Genomic DNA, 20270 nt, shown 5'->3' on the forward strand with positions numbered 1-20270 from the left:
GCTGTCTAGGTTTCTCACACCTTTTCTTCCAAGGAGCAAGCATGGCTGCAGTCACTGTCTGCAGTGATTTTGGAGCCCAAGAAAATAAAATCTGTCACTGTTTCCATGTTTCCCTCTTCTATTTGCCATGAAATAATGGGACTGGATGCCATGATCTTAGTTTTTTGAATGTTGAGTTTTAGGTCAGCTTTTTCACTCTCCCCTTTCACCCTCATCAAGAGGCTCTTTAGTTCCTCTTTGCTTTCTGCCATTAGGATGGTGTCATCCCTATATCCGAGGTAATATTAGGGAGTATATGACATCCAAGTTGCTAATGATAGATGATAAATGTAGTCTTTATTTATTCAAACTTCTTTTAAAGCAGCTGAGCAAATGGCAGAGCTTGTGTAATTTTCAATTAGTGCTTGTATCCCTTGAGGTGATAAATAAACTCACCGCGAGGAAGGCACTGAACCAAGTCCCTCTTTAAAATAATCTGTTACCAAAGGGGATAAAGGCGGAGTGCTCAGCCTCAGTAGTTGCAGTGCACGGGCTTAGCTGCTCCGAGGCATGTGGGATATTACTTCCCCAACCAGAGGTCGAACCTGCGTCCCTTGCAGTGCAAGGTGGATTCTTAACCACTGGACCACAGAGAAGTCCCCTCTATTGCTTTTATAAAGAAGACTTTCAGAAGTCCTCACTTTACTATTACAGTGTTAGTCACTCAGTCGTGTCCGACTCTTTGTGACCCCATGAACTGCAGCCCGCCAGGCTCCTCTACCCAAGAGATTTCCCAGGCAAGAATACTGGAGTGGGTGGCCATTTCCTTCTTCAGGGGATCTTCCTGACCCAGGGATCGAGCATGGGTCTCCTGCATCGGCAGGCAGATTCTTTACTGTCTGAGCCACCATGGAAGCCCCCTTACTATTACAGAAATTTACTCATCTTTTAAAAGCACGTTTCTATACTGTTGGTATAAATATTTCTCTCTCTCTTTTTTGTTCCCTTTAGATACCCTTGAGATAGCATCTGTGAACTTACCCATTCCCGTGCAAACCAGGAACTATTATAAGAATGTTTCTGACAACAAAGAGATTGCAAAATTAGTCTCTGTGCTTAGTACAATCATCAGCTCCACCAAAAAGGTATGCCGAGAGGATTTGCAGCCAGGCTCTTTTGCTTTGCAACACGTACCTGTGTGAAGTCCAGCATTAAAGCCTGTCCTTCACGTAGCCTGGGTCGCACCCTCTGTGACTTCAGTGAGCAACTTATGGAATCTTGTATGTGCTCAGCAAATGTTTAACTCAAGATTTTTCATTCCAGATTGGAAGGTGAAAGAGAACTATCTTTTCTGTTTTTTTATATAGTCTGCTGTTTCATGCCTTAAACTACTTATGCACTTATATATCAATAATACAAATAAGTCTGTTAAAAAATTTGATACGTCTCAAAGCCCAAGTCAGACTTCACTTTCAAAGAGTCAGTGATGCTGGAACTGACTTGTATCATTTGAAATAGAGTAAGATTTACACTCTAATTTTATGATGATAATTTTATATTTGTGTATATCAGATGAAAGTTTATATATATTATAATGTGGAAATGAGATAATACTGAGAATATTGAAAATATTATCAGTGCAAATTTGCATTGGACATGGATATAAATTCAGGTTAATTTTTTTCTTCCAACCACTTCTTCTCTCAACTTTTCCTTTTATGTTCAGGCAAATCTGTTTTCGTGGTCAAAAAGACTCAAAATTCTGAAGTCAATTTCTCCTTAAAAGAAAATATTCATGTTGCCACTAAGACCTGCCATCTATTTAAAAATGTTTCTCAGTGTTGAGGGAACAGCTGTCACTCAGTAAATGTATCTTTTCTATTACTCAGTTTTGATAGGATGAGCTTCTTTTGTTTGAAAGTGTTTTGAAAAGCTGCCTTTGCTGTAACCATGTGAGGAAATACTAAGTTTAATATTAATGTATTCCTGAGGGAACTAGAAGCTTTTGCATTTCTGTACTTTCTATTTTCCTTTCTTAATATCGTGAAGGTCCTGTATTTAATTTTGCCCTAGGGACTGCGTTCACATAATTCAATTTAACAAATATTTGTCTAGTGCTTAGTTTATCAAGCTCTATACTAAATGTAAAGGTAAGTAGAGTATTTTATGATGATAATAAGCATCGAAGGATCCTTTCAAATGTCTCAGTAATTGTGGAAAACACAATAAAATAGATCAATAATAAAGTTCATTACTTTCTCTGAATGTAAGCAGACACTATTATGAAAATCTGAGTAAGGCCTAGTAGTTGAAATTAATATCCTGCTGGCACCAAAATACTTATGTCTGTGTCATTTTTGTTACATTTGCCTTTCTATTATATGAAGGAAATGTACAGATGTTAGTCTTTCTTAAAATAATAGAAAAAGTTGGCACTTAGAATAACTTGAAGGACTTTATACAGATTGATAGGATGGCCAAATTGTTTGTGGAAGTATATATGCACACTTGGTCACAGTGTTAACTGTGGCCCTCTATAGCCATCGACCCTTCTGAATTTTGTGTGCTTGACCTTTCCTTAACCACAGAAAATCTTCTGATCTCAGCCCCTTTCCTTACAGGAGCTAACTGAATCAGAATGTAAACTTGACCTATGTTCAGTTCATCCAAAGGTTGGCCATCAGCTTATAACACTGCTTGCCTTGAAAAGATGAGCTGGACCAAATAATCAAAATAACCATGGCAATTAAAATAACTTAAATAAATCAATCCTACAAATGTAGTTCATGTAATTTTCCTTTAGATTCTAGGTTACCTCTGCTTTCAAAAGTCCCAGTTTAATCAAGGTAGACACTTTCAGATAAAATAAAGGAGAGTCTAAAACTTATTTAGGGTAGGATATGTTCTTAATAATATAAACTCTTGGATGTTGAAAGAGCGGGATTCTGGAATTTCTACCCATATTCACGGGTCCTTGATGATCTGTAATTCATTCTCCAAACCACCATCCATTTGTGAGAATGTCCACATGCTGTTGCAATGCATTCTGGGTGTGTATGTCTGCATCTCAGCCCACGCCAGGGGATTGGTTGTGGTTGGGACACTCAGTGGCAGGTTTACCGTTCTGCGTTTTAATGGGTGGGAAGTCTCAAAACTCATTAAGCCTGAGGTTTTGAGCGACACATTAGCTTCATGTTGGGCATGGCGGTAAAGCTATCCTTGGTTTGGTACAACTTGGTGAAATTTACTTAATTGGACCATTTAGAGTGCAGTTGGAAATGCTCTGTTCTTTCAAATAATGGCATTTTCACTCTCAGCTTAAATTTTTTTTTTCTCATGCAGATGTAACTCTGAAATTATAATATTAGCCAGTAGAAAAAGTTGATTGCCAAGAGTTGTAAACATTAGAATGAGGAGACAAATCTTAATTGTTTGGAGATGATATAATTATCTACCAAGTAAATCTGAACATGCTAATCTGAAAAGAAAATATGGCTTAGTAAAGAGTTAAGTTAGTAGTAAGTGGAAAGATAGGCATTTCTGCTGAAATACAGTAAATATGTCCCTAAAAAGCCTGATTTGCAACGTTGCACCTTTAATAAAATAGGGGTTATAAGAAAAATGGGGTTGGGAGGAACATACAAAACGTAAGAAATTCTGTAACCAGTTAACAAAAATGGTAACAATCATAGTAAGATACTAACCCATTTAATAACACTGTAATGAGTATGAAACTTTACTATCAAAGATGAAAGAAACTTGGGAGAAGGTGATGTAAAAAACAGTTAAAAATGCTGAGTTATGGAAGCAAGGATAAAATATGCAAAAATCAGGTCTAACTGTGCCAAGAACATTCTCAAAACAAAGTGGAGACCAAATTAACCCAAAAGAAAGAAGGGGCCAAAGCACTGTGCCCCTCTGTGGTCTGCTGCTTCAGTGAGTACAAAACAATGTACTGGGAAAGTAACACTTGATAATGTGTTATAGTGACATCATTTCCTATTTGCCAATTGCAAGAGAGCCAATTCTTCTTACAAAAGCACACTTTGTAGCTAACAGGACCTTTCATTAAAAAACCAATAGAAAAAAAGCTTATATGCCATTCATATAGTTAGAAGAATAGTGGAAAAAGGTCACTTTTATGAAAATAATATCTCTGAAGAATACCTAAGATCAAGACTAACTAAGATCATGGCATCCGGTCCCCTCACTTCATGGCAAATAGATGGGGAAACAGTGGAAACAGTGGCTAACTTTATTTTTCTGGGCTCCAAAATCACTGCAGATGGTGATTGTAGCCATGAAATTAAAAGACGCTTGCTCCTTGGAAGGAAAGTTATGACCAACCTAGACAGCATATTAAAAAGCAGAGACATTACTTTGCCAACAAAGGTCTGTCTACTTAAGGCTATGGTTTTTCCAGTGGTCATGTATGGATGTGAGATTTGGACTATGAAGAAAGCTGAGCGCTAAAGAATTGATGCTTTTGAACTGTGGTGTTGGAGAAGACTCTTGAGTGTCCCTTGGACTGCAAGGAGATCCAACTAGTCCATCCTAAAGATCAGTCTTGGGTGTTCATTGGAAGGACTGATGTTGAAGCTGAAACTCAAATACTTTGGCCACCTGATGCAGAGAGATGACTCATTGGAAAAGACCCAAATGCTGGGAAAGATTGAGGGCATGAGGAGAAGGGGACGACAGAGGATGAGATGGTTGGATGGCATCACCGACACAATGGACATGGATTTGGGTGGACTCTGGGAGTTGGTGATGGACAGGGAGGCTTGGCATGCTGCAGTTCATGGGGTGGTAAAGAGTCAGACATGACTGAGCAACTGAACTGAACTGAACTGAACTGAAGAATACCTAGGAGCATACATGATGGGAAGTTTGTAGAATCTTTATGAAGATTTCTCTAAAACTTAACAAGGAATTTAGAAAGGAAAGGTGTGAAGATGTCGAAAAATACAGAAATACTTAATACTGTATGGATATCAATCCTTATCCAATATATTTATGTAATTTGTGTGATTCTATGTAATATTTCAATGGAGTTGGATGCTGAATGTATTTGTTTGCCTCTCTATATCTAATACCCGTGCTCTGACCTTAGGGAACAAATCAATGGGTTTCCTTTGAGATTTCCAGTGGATTTCGCCCATGAGAGTGTTGGAGGAGCTCTGAGCAGTGGAAGAAAGTGACCTCAGAGTATTTTTTTTTTCCCCTGTAGCATCACCCTCTCTGTGGTATAATTTTGAGCTACGGTTTTTGACCTGAGGTCCAGCCCCAATCAACTGGGCCCTGTCCACAAGAGATTTCATGGACTCAACTTGCCGCCCCACCCTCCCCAAAACTGTTTCCCTCCCTTTTTGGCTAGGATGATAGTTCTAGTATTACCAGTCCCGGATTACTGTGTTCACTGTTGTATCTGGGTCCAGTTCTATGGCACATGTGAACTAGTCACACGGTTCACTAATTAAGCATTTTAATGAATTGATGGGAACCCCTAGCAATTGGCAAATATCCATTTATATTGTGATGTTGTTCTTGATTCTTCCTTTTCTACACAAATCTGTCATTTATATTCTAGGAAGTTATTACATCCATGGACTGCTTCAAACGCTATGATCACATTTGGCAAAAGGAGAAAGAAGAAACTATCATGACGTTTATTATAAAAAACCCCTCACTTTCTGAATTTGAATCCCAGATTCTCTACTTCCAAACACTAGAGCAAGAAATTAATACTGAGCCTGAGTACATCTGTGTGGGTGCCATCGCCCTGTACACAGGTTGGTTCATTTTTTTTCAGTCAGTCATGAAAATTCAGCAGAAGTGTTCTGTCTCTTTACCTAGATTAGCATTCCAGAGAGTTCTAGCTTTCTTAAAGATTGACTTTCCTTTTATGGGCCTCAAGCTTCAAGACCAATTTGTAGATTTGTTTTTAATTCTCTTCTGCATAATTATTTATTCTGAACTGTTTTGGGACATTTTGGTGGTAAACCTTGAAAATAAAGGCTAATTAAGAGAAGGGAGGAGTCTCTCATATTTGGAATTAAAATTTACTGTTTTTAATAAATAACAATATCAAACATTGGAGGCTTATCTCCAGCAGTTTTCTTAGGTACTTTTTTTGGGGCATTTTGGAATGTGTTTTCAATTATTGCAAAACAGGCTTTATACAATCAATGAATATGCAGTAATTTGTTGTTGTAGTTTAGTTGCTAAGTCGAGTGTTCGACTCTTTTTTGACCCCATGGATTGTAGCCTACCAGGCTCCTCAGTCCATGGGTTTCCCAGGCAAGAATTCCTGAGTGGGTTGCCATTTCCTTCTCCAGGGCATCATCCCGACTAAGGGTTTGAACCTGCATCTCCTGCATTAGCAGGTGGATTCTTTACGACTGAACAGGCAGGGAAGCCCATATAATAATTAGGAAAGACTAACTTCTTTTTCAAGTTTGATTTTTCATGTGTTAAAGGGCTCTTGGCTGCAAAATATTTACTATTGGTGAACAGTTGCATTGGGTCTCCTCATACTGGTTCAAGGTTTTCAAACTGAACATGGACACTTGGGTTTTATAGCTGACCTGAAGTTCACCTTGACTGCTGAGACGAAGGCCTGGATGGTTGTCATCGGCCGTCACTGTAACCAAAAATACAGAAGTGAAATGGAAAACATATTTACACTTGTTGAAGACTTCAATAAGAAACTGAATCGCCCCATTAAAGACCTGGATGATATTCGAATTGCCATGGTGGCACTGAAGGAAATTAGGGAGCAGCAAATCCCCATTGACTTTCAAGTGGGACCCGTTGAGGTAACTGATAATCACTTGTTTATGTGTCAGTAGGAATATCTCCAGATATTGATCGCTATTAGAGGAAGTATTGACAAGGTCTGGACTGGAGTTACAGATGGATGCTAAACCCATGAATGATGATTCAGTAATGTTGATACCTGACCTTATAGGGTGCCCCTGAGGGGTCAGATCTTGTCCTTTGTGTGGCATCTGAGGTCCCTAAGAGAAGAGCCTGAGATGAGAGTTTCTGCATGAGTAATTTATTGACGAGTGCTTATGAGAGAAGCAGAGTGAAAGAAACAAGGGAGGACCAGGTTGGGTGTGGGAGGAAGCCAGCCCGGGGTGTGATCTTAGCTGTAGACTAATGTCAGCCCGACCCCAGAGGCAGTTCTGGAGCATGAAGTATACCACTCAGTTGACCCCACCTTGAGGCAAGGGGGACTGTCTTTATTCCCCCAAAGAGTTGGTCCTTGACCATAATTTCCCCATGAGGAGGCTCCTGTCCTGTCAGCTGAGGACAATTTTCAAGGGAAGAAGGCAGCTTAATTCCTACAGCCAACATGCCCAAGAGCTGGGATGCAAATGTCAGCTGGTAAACAGGACCTGGATGGGGCACTGATGGTGCCCATTCATGAGTTTACTCCTTATTAACTTGTTTCATCCTTGCTACAACCCCCTACATACACACATGGAAACTGAGGGTCAAAGAAGTCATGCAGTTTTATTAATGTTGTGCATTACTTTTGTTTTTATCATATCTTTTCTAGATGAAAATTCTTGATTAGGAATGGATTGCTATATTCCTCTGTATGAGACTACTATAACTGTAGCATTGAAACAATTTCAGATATAAAACATTGTCTTTTCATCATGTGTCTTAGTTGTTCAGTCATGCCCAAGTCTTTGTGACTTCATGGACTGTAGCCCACCAGGCTGTTTCTGTCCATGGAATTCTCCAGGCAAGAATACTAGAGTGAGTTGCCATACCCTCCTCCAGGGTGTCTTCCCAACCCAGGGATGGAGCCCGGGTCTCCTGCATTGCAGGTGGACTCTTTACCATCTGAGCCACAAAGGAAGCCTCTTTTCATCATACTGTAACTTAAAAGTCTGGACTTAAACTCTGATAGTCAGGATCATAGCTTTGTATCATATTTTCTGCACTTTGAATTTTGGAAAATTTCAATTTACAGTGAAAATGGCAGAGATGACTTCAGGTTTGTGCCTTTGTTGTATTGGGTCAGGAAAAGTACATTTCCACCGTGCTGTTCATGGGAACTGAAACGTCAAGGCAAAGACCCCCCATGTGGTATAGGACCAGGGAAGTTTGGAGAAGGGTTTTGAAGAAGAGATCCAGCAACTGCCAACTCTTACCCCTGACCTGAGAGTTAAGACAAACCCTTGTCAAGTAGTCAAGATCAAGATGCAATCTTTAGTACTGATAGAAGTTATTTGGAAGATCTGGTTTGGTGTTTGGCTCCAATATTCCTACTGTATCTCACCTCCCCCATTTTCCCATCCTATGCACACTTGCAATGGGCTTGTGAAATGAAGTCCCAGAATTGTACTTTCTCATCCATCAAAGACAACACTGGAAAGCTGCCAATCTGTGTTACTTTGTTCCATTTGATTGGTACTGAAGTGTGGACTGGAGGCCTGCCTTGAAGGAGAAAGAGGGAGGGAGAAAGACCCTGTACTATACATGCCCAAATCAATAATCTTTTCCTCAAGTCAACAATCAGGTGTTTATTCTATGTCTAAGAGGAAGGGTAATGGCGGGAGAAGAGGCCAGGGATATTTAGGAAATTTTTTTTCACATGAAAACCAAACTTTGCCTCATTTTAATCTTCTAGACAAAAGAATAGTCCAGGATTTTTCATCCTTAGGGCAATGACTTGGCTCAGGGTGTGATTCAATAATGCCCTCCTATGTCTTACTGTTGGAACCTTTTACCAACAAAGTGAAATAGGATAGAGTTAAAACTGATTTTGTTATTCTAAAATTAGCAGTTAAATTGTTCTACATTTTTCATCTACCTAATTTTATAGTCTTCAAATACGATTTAGGGGCCTAAGTAAAAATACCATTTATTTGTATAATGATTTATAGTTTTCAGAATGCATTTAAAATGATATCTTTTCCATGTTCATGAAAATCCTGTGATGCAACCAGGAAATTCCCTGTTTTACAGATGAGGGAACTGAAGTTCAGTGGCTCCATTGCTTGCTTAAGCTTTTCCAAGTTTGCAAGTAGAGAAACTAGAACTCTGGACAGTTGCTCTGTCTTGCTGATTTTTTTTCATTCTGATGCCCTAAAAAGATGACTGTGTGTAGATTTATGCATTTGACTGGCAGAAATTGAATTGTTCTTCTTTTTGTAGGAATCCTATACCCTGCTTAACAAATATGGGCTTTTGATAGCAAAGGAGGAGATGGACAAAGTGGATACCCTGCGTTACTCTTGGGAGAAGCTTCTGGCACGTGCCAGCGAAGTTCAGAATGAACTAGTCTCACTCCAACCTGGTTTCAGGAAAGAGCTTATTGGTACCGTGCAGGTTTTCCTCCAAGAGTGTCACCAGTTCTATCAGGACTATGATGTGGTATGACTCTGTATTTTTGGGGAAGAGTGAATACAGCATACTAAATGTTGTTTAAAGCTCACATGTCAAATTCAATGAAATCCCCCCAGAAATGGAAATTTTATTTTTATGAGACCAAAGGTATTTCCCTTTCACAATCCTTTCCCCTTTGATTTCATCCAGGATAATTTCAACTGTAAATGGAAATTAAAAAGTGCTGTTTGTATCATTGGTCTCTTACTGAAGTGTTTGGTATCTTTCTAAATTTGTGTAGACAAATATCACTCAATTATACTTATTGTGATCATCCCTCTCATAGCATTCACATTCTGCAAATATTGCAGAGTTGCCCCTGGTGCTTAAGGTACAAAAGTGGACAAAACAGATTGAGTCCATATTTTAACTGTATGTATATGAGTTTTGGTGCAGAATCTTCAACTGGGAATATGTTGTTTAAGGAGACCCATTTCCAACCAGTTATAATGTGCCGCAGAGGGGAAATGTGTAAAGTATAGGGTAAAATATTTATCTATTAATCAGTAACACACCAAAATGAATGAAGTTAGGAGACTAGATTCAAGCATCAACTTCATGGTTGAGGAAGCACAGACATACAGATTTTTTAAGGTGGTCTAATGTAGGAAAACCTGATTAGAATGTTAATATTACAAGTCACTTTAGAAATAGGTATTAGAGTGGTGAACTCTGTAGGTTGTGTGGTATTAGTGCTTTAGTTCAAACCAGACACTGTGCTTCTTACAGTTATTGACCCTTCTTTGTCTGTGTTGCCTAGCAGATGAATAGCACATATTTTTAATTTTCAAAATTTCTTGACATATGAAAGTTCTGACATTAACTTGGCTTTTTTGGCCTTGAAAATATTTCCAAATGAGTCACTTTCCTGAGTCCCGCCCCCCCGCCCTTTTTTTTTTACAAATAAAAAGCAACATTTCCTATCCTATATGTGACATGCATGAAAACAAAATTTGATATTCAAATACATTGAGCTTATGAAATTTGTATGCAAATACTTCATTTTATTTTGTCTTTCTCAACTGTTTGTTTCAGAATGGTCCAATGGCTAGTGGCCTGAAACCCCAGGAAGCCAGTGATAGACTTATCATGTTTCAGGTAATCTTTTTAGTTTCTTTGACCTCCTATACAACCAAAACCTCAATGTGTTTTATTTACACATTTTTGTTTACTTACTTTTCTGCAAGTCTAAATCCTCAAATACAGCATCACGTAGGTTCTGTGTCCAATGGCCTTAGCAGGAAGGTTGCTTCATAATCTGGCACAAACCATACTGCTGTTTCCATGAGCGCAAGTTATGGTTGGGCTTCCCTGGTAGCTCAGTTGGTGAAGAATCTGCCTGCAATGCAGGAGACCCCAGTTCGACTGCTGGGTCGGGAAGATCCACTGGAGAAGGGATAGGCTACCCACTCCAGTATTCTTGGGTTTCCCTTGTGGCTCAGCTGGTAAAGAATTCACCTGCAATGCGGGAGACCTAGGTTTGACCCCTGGGTTGGGAAGATTCCCTGGAGAAGGGAAAGGCTACCTGCTCCAGTATTCTGGCCTGGAAAATCCCATGGACTGCATAGTCTGTGGGCTTGCAAAGAGTCAGACATGACTGAGCCACTTTCAGGTTATCTTTCCGCAGATTACCTGGTCTTGTTAGGTTTTCCACCAGGAGTTACTGTGTTGTTCCTTGCTTTGTGCACATAAGCACATCCCTTGCCTTGATAGAATTCAGTTTCATCTCGAGCACATGCACCTTCAATTTTCAGGAGAGCTGTGTACTCCCTCTGGTTCTGTAGACCCTGCTTATAGCCAGCAAAAATGGTGTTGCCCCACAGACTGCCAGACATGTTTGTTGTTTTAGAGGTCCTGTTCCCAGCAGGCCTCCACAGGGTCCAAGGTGGCTGAAAGAGCTCAATGTATTTTAAACACATACTCCCCCCCCACCCCCCACCTTAATATAGAGAAGCTCATTGTGGAATACAGTGTATACTTACTTACCTTTTAAAAACTGTGATTTGGTATGGTTATAATTAGAATTGGTTCCCATGTAATTAATGGTACTCCTCAGGATTCTTATTTACATGGAATCAGAGATCATGCATGTTTGCTTATTGGTCAGTCTTTTTTTCATTTGCATGTTTATTCATGTGTAAACCATTTTTGATGAATTTTCACTTGTATCTTTATTAGAATCAATTTGATAATATCTATCGGAAATACATCACCTATACTGGGGGAGAGGAGCTTTTTGGTCTGCCGGTCACGCAGTATCCTAAGCTTCTCGAAATCAAGAAGCAACTAAATCTTCTTCAGAAAATATACACTCTGTACAACAGTGTCGTAGACACTGTAAATAGCTATCACGATATCCTGTGGTCAGAAGTAAATATTGAAAAAATCAACAGTGAACTTTTAGAGTTCCAGAACAGGTGAGATATTAATGTTTAGCATGCCCAGAGCTATTGAACCTCAAATGCTTTCTTCTTTGATAGGTTGTTGGGTTCTCTTTTCACCTAGATGTTTCAAGAGCACATTGTGCTTCATTTTATTGTCTGTTGACATCACCCTTGTCAAACACTACTTATTAATTACCCTGTGTGTAGCTGGTGAGACAAGTGCATCCTTTAAACCCAGATGAATCTTTCCAGGGGCTTTTCTGCAGCTTAGAGCTGATCGCTATTTATATTACACTTACCAAACATTTGAAGTTTATGTTAGATGATGTATTTGGAATAAAAGCAAGAGCCCTTTGATTTTTCTACATCCTTTAAGTACTGAACCTAAAGAAAATGGAGGGTTATTGGTTGTAATTTCCAGTTGATAAGCTGGTATGTTCTGCTGTGCTTTGTACTTTGTAGGGTCTGAATATGTGTCTGGAGAATTGAATTGAATTGAGAAGCACCTTCTTTAAAATAATGCCTCTTACCTAATTTTTATGAAGGAATTGAAAATATTAGCCCTGATTGGGAGGAGCAGTTTTCTGTAATGTAAATCCTATAGCTCTCCTCTGAGTCATGAGATTTAACAATGTGGTGGCTGTTCTGGGTGACTGTTTTTGATAGAAATGCTAGCAGACAGTCTTAGACTAGAGACATCCAGGCTTATATTCAACTGGCCTTTCATGTTGGCTTTTCTTTGCAGGTGTCGGAAGCTGCCCCGAGCCTTGAAGGACTGGCAGGCTTTTTTGGATCTGAAGAAGACCATTGATGACTTTAGTGAGTGTTGCCCACTGCTGGAGCACATGTCCAGTAAGGCCATGATGGAACGGCACTGGGAAAGGATAACGACTGTCACTGGGCACCGTCTGGATGTGGGGAATGAAACTTTCAAGTTAAGAAATATCATGGAAGCCCCTCTTCTGAAATACAAGGAGGAAATAGAGGTATGATGATAGAGGATATGATGTCGTGGGAGACTGGGAGGTCCTGGGGGATTTATTTCATAATTTTCCTACCCTATGGACTGTTGGAGAAGGAAATCAGGTGAGGACAATCAAAACTCTTTTCCTGTGAGTCAGCTTTTACTTCTTCAGCAAATATTTATCTGATACATTCTGTGTTAAGTGCTGGGGACAGAAGGATGCATTCCTGCCTTCGTAGACCATTAAACATTTGTATCATTAAATAATCGTACAAATGAAGGTGTAGGTACAAGCTTCAGTAAATGAAGTGGAAGTGTGCTGCTCTATGAGAGCCTCTAATAATGGGGTGGACATATATGGAGGTGGAGGGAGGGGGATGAAAATCAACAAGGCTGGGGTGCATGGGCATGACTTCTGGGTGAAGGGGGTGTGCTTGTGTGGTGAGGGGGTGAGGGGCTTGGAAAGTGCAAAGAAGGCAGTGTGGGGCAGGTGGAACAGCAGGTGTGAAGGGGCTGAGGTGTAGGTATAGGGGACTGAAAGGCCAGGGTGGCTGAGGTGTGAAGGTGGGGGACAGAGGAGACAGCTGAAGATGGGGAGGTGGAGGGGGGCTAGAACATGCCATCGATTTCAATCTTGGGAGTAATCACGAGCCCTCTGGGAGATATATTTTGATTAGGGGATGGTGTGGTTAAATTTGCATTTTGTAAAGATCACTCTGGTAGCTGTTAGGAGAAAGGATTGGAAGACGCCAAGGGACAATCCTGGGAAAGCTTATTGGGAGCTTATACGAATATCCCAAGCAAGAGATGATGCATCAGCTGAGGGGGCAGGGAGTGAAGCTGGAGTAGAGGAGAAAAGATTGAACAGGTCATTAGGAGGTAAAACTGAGCAGAATTTGGTGATGGAGGGAACATGGTAGGGAAACAGGAGGGGCTAAGAATGAACCCTAGATTTCTTGCTGAGAGATCTAGGTGAATGATGGTGCTTATGACTGAGACGGGGAAAACTGAAAGGAAATCAGATAGAATGATAAGGTGCAAAGACCATGAGCTTGATGGGGGCATGAGTTCGATATTCACAGATTGTGTTTTGGGTTCCCTTGATGCATCCAAGCAGAGGAGCCCAGTAGGCAAATGAATGTGGGATTTTCCTGGAGATACAGAAGATTGCTGGCTGCGTGGTGGTGGAAGAACTCATCCAGACAGGGGGTGCAGTGTGAGGTGGGAAGTCAGCAAGGGTGAGTTTGACTAATGGTCCAGGAGAAGATAAGGCTGCAGAGAAGACGGGGAAAGGGATCCAAGAACTAGGAAGATGGCACGTTTCTGTTCATTCCTTCATTTTGTACTGCATTGATTCAACTTTAGAGCTAAGTCAGAGACACATTAAATTTTTTTCCCCAAACTTTAAAATTTTTATTTTGTATTGAGATATAGTCAATTAACAATGTTGTGGTAGTTTCAGGAGAGACATGTTAAATTTTGAATCTTTGATTAAAGCTGTAAAATTAAAATGTTATTGCATTTCTTTTTAATCCTAATTTTAATTGAGATATCACTTACATTTAACATTGTGTAAGTTTAAGGTGTTCAGCATAATGATTTGATACATTTGTATTGCAATATAATCTTCACTGTGTTAGCTAACACCTCAATTATCATTTCTTCTACTGGTGGGAACAATTTAGATCTAGTCTTTTAGGAAATTTGATGTTTAGAATACAGTTTTGTTGTCTGTAATCACTGAACTGTAGATTAGATCTCTAGGACTGATTAATCTATTATTTGCAAATAGATAGAACATCTTTGCCATTTCCATACCTCTAGCCCTGGTAACTACCATTTCACTTTCTTTTCTTTCAGTTTTTTTTTTTTTTTAAGATTCCATGTATAAGGGCTATCCTACAGGATTTGATTTTCTGTCTGACTTGTCTCACTTAACCCAATGCCCTCAAGCTCCATCCATGTTGTCCCAAATGGCAGGACTTCCTTCTTTCTTACAGCTGAATAGTATTTCACTTTTGCACATCTTTTCTGTCATCTTTCTTTCTGGAATAGTTGGGTGGAAAATTTTACAAATTAGGGTAAATCTATATCTATATATATATCTGTAGACACTATGTTATGTGCTGTGGTTAGTCGCTCAGTTGTGTCCAACTCTTTGTGACCTCATGGACTGTAGCCCGCCAGGCTCCTCTGTCCATGGAATTCTCCAGGCAAGAATACTGGAGGGGGTTGCCATGCCCTCCTCCAGGGGATCTTCCCAGCCCAGGGATTGAACCCAGGTCTCCTAAATTGCAGGCCAATTCTTGACTGAGCCACCAGGGAAGGCCCTAGAGACACACACACACCGTTTCTTATACTATGGTCTGTGCTGTGTGCTCAGATGCCAGTCATGTCCGACTCTTTGCAACCCCATGGACTGTTGCCCACCAGGCTCCTCTGTCCTTGGGATTTTCCTGGCAAGAATGCTGGAGTGGGATACTGTTTCCTCCTCCAGAGCGTCTTTCCTACCCAGGGATTGAACCCCCATCTCTTATGTCTCCTACACTGGTAAGCAGATTCTTAACCACTAGGGCCACCGGGAGCCCCCAGAGATCTTCCTTTCCACACTGGGAGTCGAACCTGGCCCACCTAGGGGAAAATCAGGCATCCGAACTGCTACATCACGTGGGAGAGGACATACTATAGTCTAGATCTGGAAATATATAGTATTTATCAGTTCAGTTTAGTTCATTTCAGTCACTCAGTCATGTCCGACTCTTGGTGACCCCATGAATCAGCACACCAGGCCTCTCTGTCCATCACCAACTCCAGTTTACTCAAACTCATGTCCATTGAGTCGGTGATGCCATCCAGCCATCTCATCCTCTGTCGTCCCCTTCCCCTCCTGCCCCCAATCCCTCCCAGCATCAGGGTCTTTTCCAATGAGTCAACTCTTCGCATAGGTGCATGTAAAAGAAGGAGTGAAGACAGGACCTCTGCTGAACTGACTATTCAAGAATGATGTGTGACTTTCGTGTGATTAAATGAGAGCTTTCATTTTAAATAGGACATCTGTATCAGTGCTGTGAAAGAGAGGGACATTGAACAAAAGCTGAAGCAAGTGATTAATGAATGGGACAACAAAACATTCACATTTGGCAGCTTTAAAACCCGCGGAGAGCTCCTCCTGAGAGGAGACAGTACGTCAGAAATCATCGCCAACATGGAAGACAGCTTGATGTTACTGGGTTCCCTCCTGAGCAACAGGTAGGACAGTCTTTCCCCTGAGATTTGAGAACTGTAAAACCAAACACTTCAAGGGAGATTAATTAAGAAACACAACAGTACCCCCCATTTAATTTATTCAACATCAGAAGTACTTGTTTTAATTTTAGCCCTTGACACAGCATGGATAATACTGTTTTTATTTCATTATCCTCTCTTTGGGGGATGTGTTGGAGACTCTCAATTGGGCAAAATAACGCAACATGTAATTAGCCACTTGGATTTTGCAGAGTATTTCAGCTTTGCTGCTGACAAGCCTCACTGCACAGCTGACAGCTCGACAGGCTCTAGATTCCAGAGGGAAAATTATTCTGAATTTTAGAATAATTATTTTACTTCAGAAACCTTTTCGTCAACATCTATGGACTAGAAACCCTTAGTTGTGTACATGCTTTAATGAGATGACAGATTAAGATGGAGAATGAATGTGATTGATAAAGAGAATTAAAACAGCACAGACCGATACCAACCTAACATTTCTGTTAGACAACAGCAGTAGAGAAAGCTGCCATACTTTGGACATGTGACCCGGAGACTCAGAAACTTAGATTTCTTTGGTTCAGTGCTTCCTCTTGCTCTGTTTGAAATAATTTTTTGGTTCACCAGGATTTTCTCAAATATAGGGTGATTGTGTAAGTGTTTGAAGTGAGTAATAGAGAGTATAAAATTAGGTCTTAGAGATTTAGACCATTGGTAACCTTGAGTCTGCACTGTTGGGTTGGCCAATATGGAAAAACCTTAATGGACTTTTTGGCCAATGGATTAATTAGAATTTGGTGATTTTTTTAAAATGAATTCAGTTACTGTTTACACTCAACCAGAATTAAGGACAGATGGAAGATAACATACCCTATGGAAGTAGAAAAAGTACACATATACCTTAAGTAAACATAGTGTTAGGAATGGGTAACCTTTTCTTATCAATAGCACTGAACCCACAGACAGAGTTGTGTGAGGAACACGTGTTCAACAGAAATTTAGGGAACACCTTCCCTGTGCCGTGGGCTTCCCTGGTGGCTCAGTGGTAAAGAATCCACAGGCAATGCAAGAGACTCGAGTTTGATCCCCGGGTTGGGAGAGATCCCCTGAAGAATGAAATGGCAACCCACTCCAGTATTCTTACCTGGGAAATCCCATGGACAGAGGAGCCTCACAGGCCACAGTCTCTGGGGTTGCAAAAGAGCTAGATATGACTTAGGGACTAAATCATCATCACCAGCATGTGCCATATAGTCTTCTGGGTGCATTGGATAGAACAGTGAGTGGAACAAATATCTCTCTTGCTCTGGACCTATATTCTTGTGATATACATGAATAAAAACCCCAGAAAGATGTGTAGAATATTAAAGCAATCTGTTTAGCACATAAGAATATGGAAATGAAAATTTTATTCACTAATATGACTAATAGTTGAGATGACTTCAAGTCCATTTAATGTTGGACTAGAGAGACCAATAAACAGAGAAGAAAGAGAAGAGGAAAAGCAATGAAAGGAAGTACAATCACTTAGGATTAAGATTGTCTGCAAATAACAGAAGTGCCATATGCAACATTGCTTAAACAAGACTGAAGTTTGTATCTTTCTCATGTACAAAGAGTCCCAAGGTCAAGGGCTCAGGTGGGAGTGTGGGCTCCACCACCTCACTGGGGACCCAAGCATTGTCCGACTCACTCTGTTTTCCAGGTGTAGCCCTTCTCCTCCATCTATTCTTTACATCCAGTGCTGCTGCTCACTTCTCATCTGGAAAAGTGGTTTCCAGATTTGGCTACACACTAGCCATAGCTTTGTTATTGTTGTTCAGTCGCTCAGTCACATCTGACTCTTTGCGACCCCATGGAGTGCAGCACACCACGCTTCCCTGTCCTTCACCATCTCCCGGAGTTGCTCAAACTCACGTCCATCGAGTAGGTGATATCATCCAACCGTCTTATCCTCTAGGGAACTTAAAAAAAAAAAATCTCAGTGCTTGTGTTGCATCCCAAACTGATTGAATCAGAGTTCCTGGGGGTGGGATCTAGGCAGACATTGGTAGTTTTTCATGTTTATCAGATAATTAGAATATGCAGCATGGGTTGAGAAGTATTGATGTGGAACTTAATCTCCCAACTGTACATTGCTGCAAAGGAGGCTGGGAATTTCAGTATTTTAACCAGGCACCTGTGAGTGTAGGTAGAAATGGGGTTGTATATCTAAAGAAGAAGGAGAAAAAGATCAAAGACTTTGGAAGACCATCGTCATTTTCTGCCTCAAGAGGAAAATGGGAAGATAGATTAACTATGAGAGAAGCAGAGAAGTGGCTGTCATGTGTGGACATGAAGAAACCCTCAAACATATGTGTACACACAGACATGAGTGAGGTAGACAGGAGTGGATGGGAAGTTGGAAAGAGGCCCAGAAGAGGGCAGGCTAAAGAGAGAGTCCAGACAGTATCATACTTGAAAGTTGAATTAGTTGTTTGGTCCCTTCCAATGATTCTGTAATGGTTCCATATTGCATGAAAAACCAGAGACTCCATGGAAAAGGCACCGAAGGTCAGCAGAGAGAAAGCTATTCCCTTGACTGCAGCAACAAAGGCTAGAATGAGTGGAGTCCAGTCTAAGGTCTGATCTGCTCCTCAGATGGTACGTCTCCCACTTCTATGTGTGTGTGTGCTCAGTCATGCCCAGCTCTTTGCAACTCCTTGGACTGTAGCCCACCAGACTCCTCTGTCCATGGGGTTCTCCAGGCAGGAATACTGGAGTGGGCTGCCATTTCCTACTGCAGGGCACCTCTCTATGCTCTGAATCAAAAGGGGGAAAAGTCAGTTTAACAATGCTCAGCACGGAGTGATGAATTAAGCATTCAGTAGCATTGTTTTATTTATTTATTTTTAATATTTTTCATATGAAAACCATAGCTTTATTTTTAAAAATTATTTTATTTATTTTTAAATGAAACAAAGATGAATATCTTTAATGATAAAAGGTACAATTCACTAAGAAGATAGACAGAATAAACCATTAGACACCTAACAACAAAGAAACAAAGATACATAAAGCAAAAGTCAGAAGAAATATAAGGGAAAAGCAAAACATTTAATCACAGTGAGACATGTTAACATTTCTCTGAGAATATTTTATCAAGTGCAGAAAAAATAAGAGTGGGAGCATCGTGAATGATGTCATTAATAATTTAAATGTAATAGATTTCTACTTATATTAATCTTATATCCTACACAAATATGGTAACATCATTTTAAAAGCAGCCACATAATCAAAGTTGTAATGAAATACGTGAAAATCAGGATTTTTAAAAACCTCCTTAGTTTGAAAACTACAAACATGAAATACCCCAAATCCCCAAATTCTTAATCTGTTTCTTATCTTAGGTACAATATGCCATTCAAAGCCCAGATTCAAAAGTGGGTACAACACCTTTCCAACTCAGCAGACATAATTGAGAACTGGATGATGGTGCAAAACTTGTGGATCTACCTAGAAGCCGTCTTTGTGGGAGGAGACATTGCTAAGCAACTTCCCAAGGTCTTAGAAATTTCTCTGTGATTTCATTAGGTTTTTAACTTCGAGAACTAATAGCTCATTATCCCTTTAAAAATGCAAAAATATTTCTACCTCTATTGAACCACCCCTTCTCCAATCTTTTTGTTGTTGTTGTCAAACTATTCTTGACAGAGAGAGAAATTGTGGAAGAGAGGGGCATGGAAATAAGAGTAAGAGTGCTTTAAAATTGTGAAGTTTTATAGGAAATGGAGGGTTAAAAATCAAAGAATGAATGCCTGCATAATTGGTATACTTCTTCAGATAATTTGAAGGTGGAAATTAGAACACTGTGGAATTACAGAGTTGTTATCTTGACAATGGTAGGATAATTTGTTCTATTACTGACAGCTTAAAATAACTCACACTATAAAATATACCCAATTATATCTGTAGTGTAAAATTGAGGGGCGGGAATCTGCAAGGAAAAACTCCCAAACAACACAGGCCTTTTATCAAGATGTTGAGTGTTTTTCTCAACAAATTATAATCATATCACTAGGTACGTATGGAGTATATTTTGAGATTAAAATTTTTTCTTTTTTACCAGATTTCAAGAAATCTTATCCAATTACCTTAAATTGTTTGCAAAATCATAACATTTTAACAATAAGAGTTTTAGAAGCATGATAATGTTGAGTGTTCACTTCAGTTTCCTTAGCTTTGTCTTTGGTTAATTTTCAGTTTAATGATAGAGGACAGATCTATTAGCAGATGTGTGTGTGTGTGTG

General features: G+C 39.9%; 2 protein-coding genes across 2 annotated transcripts in view; one reads left to right on the forward strand and one right to left on the reverse strand.

Annotated features, from left to right (window-relative positions):
* Positions 1–20270, forward strand: part of DNAH5 (dynein axonemal heavy chain 5) — a 314041-nt gene that overhangs the window by 115720 nt on the left and 178051 nt on the right. The window contains exons 22-30 of the mRNA XM_061129706.1: positions 991–1124; positions 5570–5771; positions 6562–6797; positions 9157–9375; positions 10423–10485; positions 11566–11804; positions 12517–12757; positions 15785–15984; positions 19371–19524. Of these exons, the coding sequence (XP_060985689.1) occupies positions 991–1124; positions 5570–5771; positions 6562–6797; positions 9157–9375; positions 10423–10485; positions 11566–11804; positions 12517–12757; positions 15785–15984; positions 19371–19524 (1688 nt within the window). The remainder of the gene's footprint in view (positions 1–990; positions 1125–5569; positions 5772–6561; positions 6798–9156; positions 9376–10422; positions 10486–11565; positions 11805–12516; positions 12758–15784; positions 15985–19370; positions 19525–20270) is intronic.
* LOC133046755 (large ribosomal subunit protein eL33-like) lies at positions 10639–11222 on the reverse strand. The gene is made up of 3 exons (XM_061129724.1): positions 11020–11222; positions 10794–10806; positions 10639–10698 (listed from the first exon to the last, which is right to left on the reverse strand). The coding sequence occupies exons 1-3, from the start codon at positions 11220–11222 to the stop codon at positions 10639–10641; spliced, it is 276 nt and encodes a 91-aa protein (XP_060985707.1).

This window comes from Dama dama, chromosome 25, assembly GCF_033118175.1.
Source record: "Dama dama isolate Ldn47 chromosome 25, ASM3311817v1, whole genome shotgun sequence".
Classification (NCBI taxonomy): domain Eukaryota; kingdom Metazoa; phylum Chordata; class Mammalia; order Artiodactyla; family Cervidae; genus Dama; species Dama dama.

Excerpts from the sequence above, each read along its gene's own strand:
- LOC133046755 (XM_061129724.1), bottom strand. The coding sequence starts at position 11,222 with ATGTCTGGCAGTCTGTGGGGCAACACCATTTTTGCTGGCTATAAGCAG.